Genomic DNA, 17,187 nt, shown 5'->3' on the forward strand with positions numbered 1-17,187 from the left:
ACATGCACCACCCCTCTTGGTAATAGCACAGAGGGTCCAAAGTCCAAATGATGATCAAGTTAGCAGTACTGCGATTACCAACCAGGACATGTTACAGAAAAGGAGATGATGGCTGTGCAACAGGAAACAGACAATTTAGTACATTTTTATGTCCAAACACTCAGACCCAGTGGATATATGAACTAAAGAACTAAACACAGCTCTGTGAAAAAATAGGACAGCCCTCTTCACTACAGTTTTATTGAAGAAATTTTGTAAAACATCCTGTGCCGATCACCTTTGGCTTTGGGATCTTCTTTCTGGAAATCGGCATTTTTTAATGGGTCATGAACGTGTTTAAACTATTCCCAGTCCCATAAATCCTGCAAGGAGGATTATGAAATGGACCCATGCCTAGCCACTTTTTCCTGAACAGATGGGATTCATCAATATTTCAAGGATGAGTCTAGTTATAAGGGTGATGGTTTTATGAAAGGATGTTTAACAACTAGCAAGTAGAGAAATACCCACCCAAGTATCACAACACTGTGACACATGGTGACCACTCTCAGAAACTTGTGACCTTAGAATTTTTGGAACCCATCCTGAGAAGGCAAATTCCCTCAAAATCTATGGTACAATGCTCCCATTTAGAACCAGCACCAAGCGTTTTGTTGTCAAGTGACCAATCTGATACCAATTACCCTCAGACAGAGGAAAAATATTGCATTACTAAAGGCTACGCTCCTAAAAATGCTGTTCCCAGGAAACTTCAAATAACAGAAGCTTTGGCTGGGCTCGGTGGCTCACGCCTGAAATCCCAGCACTTTAGAGGGCAGGCAGATCCCCTGAGGTCAGGAGTTTGGGACCAGCCTGGCCAACATGGTAAAACTCGTTTCTACTAAAAATACAAAAATTGGCTGGGTGTGGTGGCACACGCCTGTAATCCCAGCTACTTGGGAGGCTAAGGTAGGAGAATCGCTTGAACCCGGGAGGCGGAGGTTGCAGTGAGCTGAGACTGTGCCACTGCACTCCAGGCTGAGAGACAGAGCGAGACTCCATCTCCAAAAAAGGGAAAATAATAATAATAATAATAATAGAAGCTTTTTGTCCCACATGAACCTTCATAACTTGCCTAAAAACCTCAAAGAGGCTCTGCTCACGTGGGCTAATTACAAGCAACGTATCATCACTGGAATGCCATTCTGCTTTATTTAACTGAATCAGCAAAATGCTCAGATGCCAGAAAGAAAACTCTTACTGTGGAAAGTTCACATTCAGGTGTTTTATCCAACATAGAAAAGAGAAGATAATAGTTCTGGAAAAATCCTAGGCTCATCTTACCATAGATAAATCAACCAGTGACCAAAAGCCTAAAACCAGTGTCAGTGACCACAAGGCAAAACTCCAGCTGTCCCTATACAGGGAATTCAAGATGGCCACTTTCATGGAAAACCAGCAACAATCAACAGTGGGATTCTGAAGAATCGGCATGGCTTGCAGACCTCTGATGCTCTGTGTCCTATGTTGGAACCTTTTCTGATACTGCTCTAGTCACCAAGGGCCTGCCCAACCCTCACTTACAAACTCCACATACTGTTGGAGCCACCAACCCACACACCAGGGAAGGGGGGGATGCCAAGGGTCACAGGGCAGTCCCCAAGATGTTTAGTCTTTAATCTTTACTCCATCTTCAGTAAGTAACTCGATGTCTGGAACAAAGCTCATATGACAGAGTAGGGGAATTCAGCAGGAAGCATCACCCTTCTGATAACATTTCCCACTAACCCCGGAATTTAGTGCAAGAATATATGCCTCTGTTAAACAAGTAGGATTTCAACTAAATAGCAATAAAGGAAGATTAGGTTGAAAAGAAAGCACACATCATCCTCCCTTTGAACTCTCAAACATAGATTTTATGGAAAAAAAAACAGCCTTTTTTTAAAAAATAATTTTTGTTCTGAGCAAGTAAAAAATATTTATCTCTTACTATGTTAAATTACAGATTAAATATGGCATGATTAGCCTGTGAGTTCTCACAATATTAGAAGTTTATGAAATAGCCTCTTCTCAAGAATAAAAATCGAAGTTCTAAACTAACCAGGCATGGTGGCTCACGCCTGTAATCCCAGCACTTTGGGAGGCCGAGGTGGGCAGATCACCTGAGATCAGGAGTTCAAGATTAGCCTGACCAACATAGTGAAACCCTGTCTCTACTAAAATAAAAAATTTAGCTGGATATGGTGGCATGCGCCTGTAATCCCAACTACCCAGGAGGCTGAGACAGGAGAATCGCTTGAACCCAGGAGGCAGAGGCTGCAGTGAGCCGAGATGGAGCCATTCCAGCCTGGGTGACAGAGCAAGACTTTGTCTTAAAAAAAAAAAAAAAAAAAAAAATTAGCCAGGTGTAGTGGCACACACCTGTAGTCCCAGGTACTCAGGAGGCTAAGGCAGGAAAATTGCTTGAACCCAGAAGAGGGACGTGGCAGTGAGCTGAGATTGCACCACTGCACTCCAACCTGGGTGATAGAGAGAGACTGTCTCAACCAAAGGAAAAAAAAAAGTTATAAACTGCTTCCACCTGTGGTATTTCTTTTACCCATTTGCTAAAACAAAACAAGATCAGAGAGTATGCTGGCGCATCTGCCTTCTCTTAATCCTCTGGGTGTACTCAGAAATAAATTAGTAAAGCAATGTGTGAGGCATAAAACATTTTTTAAACATTTTATAAGAACAGACTTTGAACTAAGCAACGTGGCACGGCAAGGACAAGCCAGGAGGCTACTGCCACCATTCTTGTAGGGCTCCTGGTGAAACAACAGGCTGCAGGTTCAGAACAATCATCCAGTGTGGATGTCAGCAAGCAGGGGGTGGATTAGAATGCAATTCACAGGCATGGCTGGAACTGGATATGACATTTCCATGACCATTTGGGCTGTGCCAAGTGTCTGTCTTCCTCTTTTTTAAATATCGGACCTTAAATGTGAGTCCAGACAGCTCAGAGATCTTTGAGTACCCTGAACTGAGATCTGGTCTGTGTGTCTCTGTGTGTATGTGGATTCAGTGTTACTCCACAGTATAAAACATTCCGCCACTTTCTGTAGCTGTCAGATGTGTGGCAACTCAGCTGTCAGTAATAGGAGTAAACCATTCAGTCCTCATCTTGAATGTAAAACATCACCTGAATTTCAATCAAGTTGTGAGTGCAAATAATTTGCCAGTCATCTAATCCAAGAGAGGCTGTGATTAGCAAGAGTCTTCCAAAGCAACTTGAGAGATTAGCGATGGGTAAGTCCTAAATGATCACTAGACTGAAGGCACATGGATTTTCTCAGAGCATGAAATCTCACATAAGTTACACAGCAGGATGTGGAGCCATAATTATCAATTTCAGAAATGATAAGAACATTTAAAAGTCGAGTAAGTGTGCATCTCATTGTTTTCTTGGGCCAACAGATAACTCTGAAAAGATGAGTTGCTGTAGAATGCTCCAGGCTCAGTTCACCTGGCTCCAATTACACTTGTTAACGTTAGACACGGGGAAGGGATGCAATGAGTACCACATGGAAAATCCTTATTCAGAGCAGAAGTGAGAAATGCAATTAGCAATCCTTTTATTCTTTATTTGCTGAAGTAAAATGCAGAGCGGGGCTGGGGGAGGGCAAAGACCATAAGGTTTCTAGTAAAGATGCAGTATGAAGATTTGGCTCGTTCGCAGCATGCCATGTACGTTATGAGTACAAACACTTACTTGGCAGTAGATCGATGTAATGAGTCAGTAGTGTTGCCTTATCAGTATAATTAACCTCAATCCTTAATTTCAGCCCCAGCCCTAAACACACAGGTTTCCCTAGCACATGATGGCATCACATAAATGAGGAATGATGGATGTGGGTGGACATTTAATTAAAAAAATTACTCCATACACTTTTCTATCCTGTTTATGCAAAAAATATGCTGAACAACACAATGGCTAAAAAAAGAGTGGGAAAAATGAAGGCAACAGATATGTATGTTCATAAACAGGCAATTAGGTCAGTCAGAGAACCACGGACTGAGGGCTGAGAACGACTCCTAGATGGGGGCTTGTCGTCTCGGGGGTGGGGAGGGGTCCTGAAGAGTAAGCCCATCAATGCAGCGATTACTTTCCTGAGGGCTGTCTTGAACCCAGAGGCTCACACCTCCGTCCAGATTCAAGTTCTGAACCCACGGCGTTCCTCTCTGCCAGGCAACAGGTGTCTGCCGTGGGTGTGGTTAAGCAGGCTGGGTATTTGTTCAATTAATACAAAATTTCCATTAACTGTGTGTGTTGCTTAAAGCGAGATTTAAAAATGCACCACTGCCTGGGTTCTCCCAAAGGCACCTCCCCACCCCCATCACTTGGACCCAACCCACTTTTGTAAACAACACTGGACCTTGCCCCTGAAAGAATTTCTGCAATTCTTGGGGAACCCTCCAAAGTAGCATCTGCAAATCCGCTGAACCTTCAAAAGTAGCAGGGCAATTCCCATCTCCTTGTTTGTCGCCCGCCAAAAAATAAAAGTGCCAGCCAGCAACATAAAATCAAGGACCCTCGGAGGATTCCTCCCACACCAAGACCTGACGGGTTAAAATAAACACACGCAGGCACACAAACAATTTCAACAGAACAAGATGGCAACCCTCTCGTCCTCGCCGGAGACTCCAGTACCCTGACCCCTCGGCCCCGTGCCTCGGGCTAACGTGAGCCCCAGACCAGGCGCGCCCAGGCCGCGCGGGTCAGCGGGAAGCGGCGAGGCGGGTGGGCTCGCCAAGGAGGCGGAACGCCGGTCCTCCAGTGAGAAAGTTATCTGTGCAGAGATGCCTCCTGGCCAGTAGCCCTGAGCCTCCCGCGGACCAGCCGCGTTTCCAGGCGCGCGGCCCTACCGAGGGGCGAAGTGTCCCTGACCTCCTCCTCCTCCAGTACAGTCCACTGGAGCAGTGTCCCGCCCGGCGGCCGCTGGAGGCTGGAGCGCAGCGGAGCGACTGGCATCTGCCCTCAGAGCTCCGAAGGCTCCGCAAACCCAACAGGTCTCGAGCTCCGGGGACTCGCAGCTCCGAGGCCGGCGCGGGGGCCAGGGCCCAGTGGCCCTTCCCTGGCCAAAGTGACTCCCTCTCCCCGCGTGTTCCCAAGGAGCCCTGGGGGTCTGCCTGGGGCTTGGACCGACCCGCGGCCAGCGAGGGCTCCCCGCAGCCCCTTCCTCCCCTCCCACCCCTCATCTCGTGCCCAAAACACAAAGCCACCTGCCCGAAGGAGAGTGGCCACCCAGCCACAAAGTTGCAATTTGCAAAGAAATGCCGGCTCCTCCGCCTCCGGGCGCCTCTGGGTGGGCTCCGGTGGGGAGTGGGGGAAGCGCCGCCGCGTGCGAGCACGGGGGTCGCTGTCCTTCCGGGGAGGTTGGGGACTCTCACGAGGACAGACATCCCCGGCATCGCTCCTTGCTGTGGGTCCCCCGACCCCGCGCGCGCCCCGTCCGCACCACTCACCATTACGTTCCCCTGCATCTTCGCGGTCTTGATCATGGCCTTTTCCTTCATTTTGCCCCAAGTCCGAACCCGACTTCTGGCCCAGGGAAGAGTCACTTAATCCATTGTCCTGGTGAGGATTAAAGTAGACTGGACTGGCGCAAGACTGGCTGGAAACGGCTTTTTGAAGAAAAAAAAAATCTTCCAGGTCTTGGGTTTTCCCACCTCCGCTCACCCCTTGCCCGTGTCTTTATCCAGCGGATCCCAATAGCAATCAACTCTTTTCGACCGCAGCCAATAAAGAAAAAAAAAAAGCCTGGATGGAGGGTGGGTGTTGCTTTAAACAAAAAGCCAGGGAGGGAGTAAGAGGCTGCGAGCCCAGCCAGCTAGGGCGAGAGGCAGCTCCGACTGCGCGCGTGTCCACCGAGCTCGCCGCCAGCACACTGCGAGCTACAGCGGCGCGGCACGCGCGGGGGGCGCACTCGGGGACGCTGGCGGCTCGGCCCCGGCTCGGGGGTCTTCTCCAGCAGGCCGAGCTGGGTGCAGCGGTCGCCGCTCTGGTCCCTAAGGGCGGGGACCTGATCGGGCGGCGGCGCCAGGGGCGGCGTGTGTGTGTCTGTGTGTGTGTGTGTTTGTGCGCGCGCGCGCCTGGTATTCTGTCTGAACTGGGCTGGACTGGGAAGCCTCGGGCTGCATCAAGGTTAAGCGAACCCAAACTGTTTTGAGTAGCGAGCGCAGCCCCTCCGCAAACGCCCCTTCTCGAGTCGACGCCCACTCCGTGCTGGACTGGACTGGGTGCGCGCGCGGCGCACTCACGCTCGGCTTCTACAAACAAGCGCTACGGTGACTGCCGCGGGTGGAGCCGCCGCCCGCAGCCGGGTGTTAACTATTGATCGGCTGCGCCCGCAAGAGGAGGAAGAGGCCGGGAAGAGCCAGACGCGGCCGTGCACGTCGCCCGCAAGTCTGGCGAGGGAGCGAAGGGGAAGTGGGGGTAGGCTGGGAGGGGATGGCAGCTTATAAATAATGTTGTGGCAGGTTACTATGGGACACACGTCGCGTCTCCATGGTTGCACTCTGGGTCGGCCTTTGCGTCCGCCGCCGCAGTTCCAGGGCGCAGAGGACCTTGCCGGGAACGGCAGTGCCCGGCTCCCAGCGCGGATGGCTCAGCCGCTCTCCCCGCCGCCGCACACCTGGCTTCGCGGGCTCCACTTCCCTCCGGACCCCCGCCCCAGCTGCGTCCCTCGGCGGCTTTGTTTCTTTGGCTCCCTCTTGTCTGCCTGCAGGGATCTGATTCAAGAGACCTCCCACAGCCCAGCCTGGCGCCCAGGACTCTCCATAGCCCTGGAACCCAGGCATTGGCCGGGGCCAAATCCCTGCGCGGACTTCCCTAACCTCCACCCAGAGCTTCGGGTTGACCAGTGACCACCTGCTACCCCTGCGCGCTCCTCCCATCAATCATTCATTCACAACCGCGGTTTGCTCCCTGGACCACACAAGGATGCGCGTTCCCAAGAGCGCGAGCGCGCAGAGGTTGGTTAAATTCATTTGCAGACCCACCCAGACCACTTCAAAAACCGGATTCAGAGCTGATGGACACATCAGGCTTGTGTGTGTGTGTGTGTGTGTGTGTGTGTGTGTGTGTGTGTGTGTGTGTGTAAGCCTGTGCCAGCGCCTGAGGGGAGGAGCATGGCAGGAGCAAGAGTCTGGGAGGGGTTTGGGAAGCTTTTCCGTTATTTACATTCACCAAAAATCTCCGTTTGTAAAAAAGAGTAAGAGGTCACTTTCGAATTCACAAAGAAGCAGATGATTCTAAGTAATTGCAACAGTAATTACATGTAAGATACCCACGATGCCCACATGCAAGCATGAATGATACGTTATGTATTAATATAATATGTAATATGTATGTTATACACAAAAACATTAGTACATATGCATGAGCAGTTGTTTACAAGTGTAAACTAACGATTTGTTCTTGAGAGAGGAAGTGGAATAAATAGGTAAACCAAAGTAAAATGCTTGAAAAGTCACTTTTAAAGTAATGTGGACCTGCTTTGCTAGAAAGTGGTAGGTGCACTTTAGGTTCTAGAAGCACTCTTCTTCTCTCTTGGGATTTGTATGTCTCTGGCTGTGATTAGAAAATACTGGAAAATAGGTAGCTTATTAACAACAGAAATTTATTCCTCACAGTTCTGGAGGCTGGAAGTCCAAGACCAAGGTGCCAGCAGACCCTCTGTCTGGTGAGAATATGTTCACAGATGACACCTTCTCGCTGTGCATCCCATGGTTTGAGGGAAGGCGGCTCTCTGGGGTTCCTTTTATCAGAGCACTGATCCCATTCCTGAGGGCTCCTCCCTCATCACTTCCCAAAGTCCTCACCCCCTAACACCATCACCCTGGGGTTGAGTTTCACATATGAATTCTGGAAAAGGGAGAGACAAAAATTCAGACAACAGCAGGCTGCTCAATCACAGCTTTTCTCTAGAAGGGAACACTACAGGTCACTTACACTGTTGAATGTCAGGATAAGCCCAGTTGAGTGTGGACAGAAAATGTCACCAGTCTAAATCCTATTTTAAGCAGCGTTAAAATGATTCTTTTTCTTCTTCCTTTGAAGCGGTACTCGTTCATCTAGAATTTTCCTCCCTCTCTTTGCCACCAAGCAAGGACCTCCAAACTTCTCCCCACAACCTGCCTTTTCCCATCCCATCACCATGTGATGGAGGAGAGAGGAAAAATAAAGAAGACAATTTTCTTTTTCCTGGAGGGCATCTCTCTCTGTCACCTAGGCTGGAGTACAGTGGCGTGATCTTGGCTCACTGCAACCTTTGTCTCCTGGGTTCAAGCAATTCCTCTACCTCAGCCTCTCGAGTAGCTGGGACTACAGGGGCCTGCCACCATGCCCAGTTAACGTTTGTATTTTTAGTAGAGATGGTGTTTTACCACATTGGTCATGCTGCTCTCAACCTTCTGACCTCAGGTGATCCACCTGCCCTGGACTCCCAAAGTGCTGAGATTACAGGCATGAGCCACTGTACCTGGCCGACAAATATATTTTTACCTGTCATTTTTATAGTTTTCTTCAAATTATCCCTGGAAATGGGAAGTGTTATAATATGGATTAAACCTTTAGGTTAAGAAACAACTCTGTTAGCAGACACATTTTCTCCTAACACTTCACCACCAGCTTCCAGCCCTGCTACTTGTCAGGCGTGCTGTGTTCTGCTCCTCCTGCCCAGCTTCTGACCCAGAGCCCTGCAGGCATGGGAGGGAACACTGCATAGAATAAAACAGCAAAGCAATCCTGAATATTCAGGTAATGCCTGTTCATTCTTTGCAACTTGTTTACCTTGAGCCACTGCCATACGGAATACTGGGAAGGAAAAGAATGAGGATTAGAGGTCTCTGTAAGAAAGAAGGGGCCAGGCGTGGTGGGTCACGCCTGTAATCCCAGCACTTTGGGAGGCGCAGGCAGGCAGATCACCTGAGGTCAGGAGTTCAAGACCAGCCAATACAAAAATTAGCTGGGCATGGTGGATGCCTGTAATCCAAGCTACTCTGGAGGCTGAGGCAGGAGAATGGCTTGAACCAAGGAGGGTTGCGGTGAGCCCAGATCATGCCATTGCACTCTAGCCTGGGCAACAAGAGTGAAACTCCATCTTGGGGAAAAAAAAGAAGAAAAGCAAGAGTGTAAGGAAAAAGTGCTTAAAATAGGATGGTTCTCAATTTCTATATGAATTTGGGGTATTAAAATTTCTGAGAAAATTCGATGAGGAACCATTTGAAGACAGCATGACCATCAGAGGCTCTCTTCCCATCCCATCCTCAAAATGACTTTTTCTTGTGCTATTTCATTCACAAACAGGGACGCAAAGGTGGGCCTATATTTATCAGCAGTATTGGCTCTTCTCTCTCTAGGTTTTGCAGCTGTATTTCCTGTTATTTATTTATTTATTTTTTACCCGGACCACAGGAATAACATGTTTATTTTATGATTCTCACTGCACTGTTTCTGTTAGGTTTGACCACATAGAATCTGCCCTGTTTTGGAGCACCTAAGTCCTGTGGAATCTGCCATGTCTCACAGCACCTATCCCGTCTACCTTTGCCTAGTGTTGACTCCTGGCATCTGTTTAACTCTGCCAGACTCTGTCCGCACTTACCACAATGCAGCCATTAGTGATGTTCATCCTTTTGCTTCATCCTCGATTTATGTACTGCTGGCATTAGCAACTGCTTTGATTAAAGTGGCTTTAAGTTGAGACTTTTGGCAAAATGTTCAGTTCCACATTTGATGTCAGGAAATATTTACAATACAGGAACAGATTCCCCATGTCACTTTACCAGTGTTCTTTTCTTATTACTTATCACTAAAGTTTATCTGCATTAATACCTTTACATAGAGAAACTCCAACATAAGGAAACTCAATGTGTAAAATTCCCAACTTGTAAAAGTGACAGTGAAGGTGACATAGTAAAATAGAGTAAAACTATTCTTTTACACAGATTGGTTCATTACTGATGTTCTTTAAAATGTGACCTGTCCTATTTCATTGAAGACATTATTCATTCCTATAATTTAATTTACCCATAAATTTTCAGGAAGATATGTACTAGAAAAAGTATGAGATGGGTCAGCATTATTTTACAAATACACAGGTATGATAATAATGGTTTGAAGAAAGCATATAACAAACATTTTTACCTTCTCATCCATTCAGAAATTTAGACAAATTAACTTAAAGTATGTTGAGAGACTAATGATATGCCAAGCTTGATGACAGGTGATGAATTTTATTATAGAAAACAGTCCCTGTCCTTGAGGATTTCACAATGTCTGGTGAGTGACACCCAAATTAACAATATGGACAACAACAAAAGTAATTGTACAAATATGATACAGGAATACAGATGACAGGGCTCCTGGGGTCTTTAGGCAAATATGAAAGAAAGGTAAAGCAAGTGATGACAGCTGAAATACATCTCATAGGAGCAATACAAATTTAGCCGTTAGGACCTGGAGCCAGGGAAAATGAACGTCTGCAGAGGGATTGCCTGAGTCATTCAGCACACTATCACCTGGAAGCAGAGCTGGGTGCTGGAAACGAGGGTGAAAGGACATGTGGAGACCAGCAGTGAGAGCCATGTGAGCCACGTCCTACAAAAATGGAAATGTCACAGCCAGGGCCCCCACGTAGACATTGATAGAGCATGATCCATACTTTAAAATCAAATCCACCCACCACAGCAAGGAGACAGAGGGACAGGCAAGGCAGCTAGGAAGCGCCTGCACTAATTTTTTTTTTTTTTTTTTTTTTTTTTTTTTTTTTTTTTATGAGATGGAGTCTTGCTCTGTCATTCAGGTTGGAGTGCAGTGGCATGATCTCAGCTCACTGCAACCTCTGCCTCCCAGGTTCAAGAGATTCTCCAGCCTCAGCCTCCCGAGCAGTTGAGACTACAGGTGTGCGCCACCCCACTTAGCTAATTTTTGTATTTTTAGTAGAGACCGGGTTTCACCACATTGACCAGGCTGGTCTCGATCTCCTGACCTCATGATCCACCTACCTCGGCCTCAAAGTGCTAGGATCACAGGGATAAGCCACCGCACCCAGCTGCTCCTGCAGTAATTTGGGGTTGGAATGATAAAGATATCATTTGGGTAGTAGTAGGATGAGAAAACAGCCATTTATAGATCATCCATGCAAAACTATTAAGTCCAATGTCAACCCTGCTCACAGATGACCCATTTCCCCACTGACCCTTTGCAACCAAGAGATGGAAACTGAATTTAATCTCACCTCAGTACTAATGCTACATTATAAGGGCTATGCTGGCCATTAAATCAATTGTCTTATAGCTAGAATTGCACATCTAACAATTTATCACACATATTTACTTATTGGCATGGCTGCCTCTGCATCCCAACTTGAAGGCATATGCCTTCACTTTCTTCTTAGGGTCCTCCTACTTTCACACTGTGACTGATGAGTAGTAGGCTGTTTAATTCATGTTTCTTGAACAAATGAAGCAATGAATGAAAGGATATTTATGCTGCTACCTCTTCCACTATACTTTCAACCAAGAATTGACATTACAAAATTTTAAGATAAATATCTTCTTTAAACCTAGCACACTGCCCTATTAATGAAGCATGTATCAAAGAAATTCCAAGTGTATACACAAATAACTCTCCAAAATTAATTAAAAGAACATTATCTTTGGCAATGTTTCATTTTGCCAGAGTAGATGAAGAGTCAAAGAAACGATTTATGTTCATCTCTATCTCATGCTTGCTCAATTTAACAGGAACGTCCTGGGAATGAGATAATTCAGACTAAATTCATTGCAACAGGTTGATCTTCAGGTAATAGACTGAATTTCAGGTTCATCTCAGGTATGGACCAAAATACACAGGGATCCAGCTCAGTGTCTCTTTTCTCCCCTCAGACTTGTCTCTGAGCATTAACAAGCGTGTTAGGCTGCAGACCCAATTTACAAGAGGAGGAACAGAGGATGGAACCTGGATGTCATATCCCCAGCCATGTCCCATGTCACATGTTGGCGTAGGCCAATACCAGAACTATTTTAACTCTTCAGTTTCCTACTCTAACAGATTGATTAAGGCCTCTTGACTCACGCAGTATTTTGTTGGTATTAAATACTACCTTACAGAAGTGTAAAAGTATTGAACTATTGTTGGACTCCTTTATACATGAGAATATATACAGAAACCTTGTAACTAAGCAAAGTATTGGAAAACATAAGCAGTTAAGTGTATGTGATTCCTAGTATCTCTGGGCAGTGTGAAATTCCTTTACATACCTATTTTATAGAATCAGTGAACCACATTACATGTTTTAGCATTCTTATGGAGTTTTTTTATGGGAGAGTAATGGTCAAACACTAAAAAACTGAAAGCAATAGACATGCAAAACACATTCAAACAAAGGGAGGGATTTTAGTTTGCTTATGATAAAAATTATATGTAACAAATACAAAAGTTAGCTGGGTGTGGTGGTGTATTCTTGTAGTCCCACCTACTCAGAGAGGCTGAGAGGAGAATTGCTTAAACCTGGGAGGCGGAGGTTGCAGTGAGCCAAGATCACACTGCTGCACTCCAGCCTGGGCAGCACAGGGAGACTCTGTCTCAAAATAAATAAACAAATAAAGATAAGTAAATAAATAAAAGGTATTTTGGAGTCAGAAAAGCTTGGGCTGGAATTTTAAGCATAGTTCCCTCTCCCTCTGCCCCCTGTATCCTCACAATTATACACTCCTGCAGCTTCCTTACCACCAGCACTCAGACCCAGGTAACCAACTCTTCTCTCTGCTGGACCATTGCTATTATGTCTTTCCTCTTCTGCTCACATCTCCTTCTTTCCCTTCTCCAGTGTATTTACCTGGAAATATTCAAAGTACAAATCTCATCACGTCACCACCCTCTCCACAGCTAAACCCCTTCCCTGGCGTTCATTGCTGTTAGGGAAGTATACAAGTTTCAGGACCTTGGAGAGGTGCTGTCATTACTTACTATTCCAGCTTCATGTTTTTCTTTTTCTATTGTCTTTTCTTTCTCCCTTCCTCCTTCCTATTTTCCCTTCTCCCTTCCTCCTCTCTTTCTCTTTAGTTCTTCACCTCTGTACTGCATTCACACGGCTTTATTCAATCTTTGTACACACTTAATTCCTGCATGGGGATATTTTTCATGCTATTTTCTTTACCTTAAATACTCTCCCCTTCCTTCTCCCTGTTTTAAATATAAAAACAAACCAAAACATCTTGTTTAAGTGTGACATTTAGAGAGGAGTGCCTCAGTCATAAGTCTACAACTTAATAACTTATCTCAAAGTGCACACGTTCATGTAATCACGACCAGATGAAGATGTAGAACATAAGTGGTGTCACAAGTTTTCTGGGTGCATTCTTCTGGTTACAATCCCATTTCTTCCCTGAGAAAATCACTATCCTGACTCTAACACTAGTTAGTTTGGGAGAGTTTTGAACTCTATATAAATGGAATCAGACAATGTGAATGCCTTCTTTCACTCAGGCTCGGTTGGGAGACTGAAAGATGTTGTATGTAGTTGTAGTCAACTTTCATCACTGCACGGCACTCAGTGGTGTGAACATATAATCAATCCATGCTGTTGTTGAGGCAATTTGTTTTTTTGTTTTTTTGGTTGGTTTTTTGCTTGGTTAGGCACTAACATAAATAATGATGTTATGACCATTCTCATAATAGACTTGATTTACATATGTAAGAATTTCTGAAGGCTATATATCTAGAAATTTAATAGATTTATTAGAAGGTTCCTTAGCCTTGTGTAGCCTTACTGATAAACAGAGGCTACCCAAAATTACTCCCGAAGCAGTAGGATGTGAGTGACCTGTTGCTTCACATTATTCTTAACATTTGATATTGTCAAGTTATATTTTGTTGTATTTCACTTCCGAGTAACATTTCTGATGAGAGTACATGGATATCTTGCATTGCCTTAAAAGCTAATGACAGTAAAAAGGAAAGCATTTATATGTTTGTTAGTAATTTGGATATTTTATTTTGTGAAGTGCCTGTAAATGTTTTTGCCCATTTGCCAATTGTAGTGTCCAGATTTTTAATATCCTAATTTAGTATAAAACCCTTTAATATATCCAGGATATAATATAACCAGGATATGAATTCTTTGTCAGTTAATAAGTGTTGCAAATACTACTGCTTTTTGGCTTCCATTAAAATGATGTTCTTTTTCATTCAGAATAGGGTAATACTTGATTTTTTAAAAATCAATCTTTCCTGGTGTTTATGTATTTAAGTATTTGCTTGAAAAACAACTTTTATCTTTTTGAGTTGTATCGTGTACTTTTTATCCATTTAATTAATAAGATCGCTCACATGCACTATTTTTTCCTACTTTCTTTATGCAATCATACACAACATAACAACATTCAGTCAACCTATGACAGATCACATATACAACAGTAGTCCCAGAAGATTATAATGAAGCTGAAAAATTCTGGTTGTCCAGTGACATCATAACTGTCCTAACACCATGGCACAATGCAGTTCTCACGAGTTTCTGGTGATACTGGTATAAACAAACCTACTGCACTGCCACTGGTTTAAAAGGACAGCACATACAATTATGCACAGTACATAATGTTTGATGATAATATTAAACACAAAATTGTGTTCGTGTCTTAGTTTTAGTAAAAAAGTTTAAAAAGTAAAAAATGAAATAAGAAAATTTGAAAATAGATAAAAGCTTATAGAATAAGAATATGGGCTGGGCACGTTGGCTCATGCCTGTAATCCCAGAACTTTGGGAGGTCGAGGCGGGCAGATCACGAGGTCAGGAGTTCGAGACCATCCTTACCAACATGGTGAAACCCCGTCTCTACTAAAAATACAAAAATTAGCCAAGTGTGGTGGTACGTGCCTGTAATCCCAGCTACTCAGAAGGCTGAGGCAGGGAATTGCTTGAACCCGGGAGGTAGAGGTTGCAGTGAGCCGAGATCGCACCACTGCACTCCAGGCTGGGTGACAGAGCGAGACTCCACCTCAAAAAAAAACAAAAAAAGAATATGAAGAAAATATCTGTACAATTGTAATATTTGTGTCTTCACCTGTGTGATTACAAAAGAATCAAACAATTTTTTTTTAAATTAAAAATGTTACGAAGTAAAAAAGTTACAGTAGGCTAACGTTAACTTATTGAAGAAAGAAAAGTGGTTTTTTTTTGTTTGTTTTAGTTTTACGAATTTAGTATAGCCCAAGTGTGAAGTGCTTGTCAAGTTTCCTGTAGTGTACAGTAACATCCTAGACCTTCACATTTACTCACCACTCATTCCCAGACTCACTCAGAGCAACTCCCAGTCCTAGAAGCTCCATTCATGGTAAGTTCCCTCTACAGATACAACATTTTTTCTTATGCCATAATTTTACTGTACCTTTTCTATTTTAGATATACACATACTTACCATGGTATATCTAAACATAGAAAAGGTACAGTAAAATTATGTATTCAGTCCAGTAACATGCTGTTCATATTTGCAGTACAGGAGCTATACCATATAGGTTAAGTGTGTAGGAGGCTATATCCTCTAGGTTCACGTAAATACACACTACGATGTTCACACAATGACTAACATCACTGAATGTTGGGTTCAGAAAGTCTCTGTCATTAAGCAATGTATGATTATGTGTTATTTGCTGTCCTATTGGGTAAATTAGGTCATAAAATTGATGCTTTTAATTTCCTTTGTAATTTTATTTTTGGCCAGTAAGTTGTTTGGAAGTAATTTACAAACATTTAAGTATGTTTGAGATATATTTTTAGTATTAATATTAATTTTTAGCTTAATCTCACTATAGTTAGAGAAAAAAATAATCAGAATTTCAATCACTATACTTAGTGATACTGTGTGTGTATGACTTTTTTTCAAACATATGGTCAATTTGAGCAAAGAATCACATATGGGATAGAATATTATGTATATTCTAAAATAGAAGATGTAGTATTTCTGTATTTTTCAACTAGATTAAGTTAGCTCATGTGATTGTCAAATCTTCTACACTCTTCTTGATTTTTTTTCTGCGATGTTCTTTATGTTACTCAGAAAGGTATGGTAAAATCTAGGATTGTAGATTTGTCTATTTTCCCTCTTAATTTTGTCAATTTTTGCTCTATATGTTTTGAAGCTATATTATTAGGTGCATACCAGTCTAAGATTATAAATTCTTGTCAGATAGACCCTTTAGTCCTAATGCAATGACACTATTTATGTTTAGAAATGTGTCATTTCTTGCCTTTCAGTGTCATTTGCAAAATCATATATGCCAATTTTATATTGCCTACTGCTTGTAAGTATTTAACTTACTATCATTTTATTCAGTTTTTTTTTTTAGTTCTCATATTTTAGGCAGCTTTTTTTGTGAGCTGCTTCTCTTTATTTGCTAATTTGCTCTGACAATTTTGCCTTTCAATCTGAGTGTTCAATTCATTTTCATTAATGAAATGACTGACACGTTGGCACGCCAATCAAACTTACTAATTTTATGTTTGTCCCGTTTTTCCTCTTTTGGATTAATTAATTTTATTGATGAATCTTCCTCAGATTAGCCTGTCATTAAACAATTATTATTATTCTTTCAATGTTTATTCCAGAAATTCAAAATATAGTCTTAATTAGAATCTTATATTGATAATCATATTAATTTAAATTATTCAGTTTGGCAATTACATTAATTAATATATCTATAATTCTTCAGGTAATAAGAAACTTTGAGTAATTGAATATTATTTAACAAAATCCTGTCTTTTGTGCTATTAGATTTATAGAGGTATATTTTTTCTAATTATTGTTTTGTACAATCAATATTCCCTTGAACATAGTCACGCATTTATCCTTTCCATTCTTCTCTCTTTTTTTTTTTTTTTTTTTTTTGAGATGGAGTCTTGCTCTGTTACCAGGCTGGAGTGCAGTGGCACGATCTTGGCTCACTGCAACCTCTGCCTCCCAGGTTCAAGCAATTCTCTTGCCTCAGCCTCCCAAATAGCTGGGATTACAGGCATGCACCACCATGCCCAGAAAATTTTTGTATTTTTGGTAGACACAGGGTTTCACCATGTTGGCCAGGATGGTCTCAATCTCTTGACCTCATGATCTGCCTGCCTTGGCCTCCCAAAGTGCTGGGACTACAGGCATGAGCCACCGTACCCGGCC

The 17,187-nt window shown here is 43.5% G+C and overlaps 1 protein-coding gene across 2 annotated transcripts in view; it reads right to left on the reverse strand.

Moving 5' to 3' along the window:
• The window catches only part of DPP6 (dipeptidyl peptidase like 6), a 1,138,230-nt gene that overhangs the window by 1,011,619 nt on the left and 109,424 nt on the right, over positions 1-17,187 (reverse strand). The window contains exon 1 of one of the 2 annotated variants that reach the window (XM_064368763.1): positions 5,485-5,875. The exons of the other annotated variant lie outside the window; for it this stretch is intronic. Within the exon in view, the coding sequence (XP_064224833.1) occupies positions 5,485-5,535 (51 nt within the window). The 5' untranslated portion in view covers positions 5,536-5,875. Of the gene's footprint in view, positions 1-5,484; positions 5,876-17,187 lie in introns of those variants that run through there. 2 annotated transcript variants of the gene reach the window in all.

Source organism: Aotus nancymaae, unplaced genomic scaffold (assembly GCF_030222135.1).
Source record: "Aotus nancymaae isolate 86718 unplaced genomic scaffold, 86718_ANA_hifiasm-v0.15.2.pri h1tg000002l, whole genome shotgun sequence".
Lineage (NCBI taxonomy): Eukaryota > Metazoa > Chordata > Mammalia > Primates > Aotidae > Aotus > Aotus nancymaae.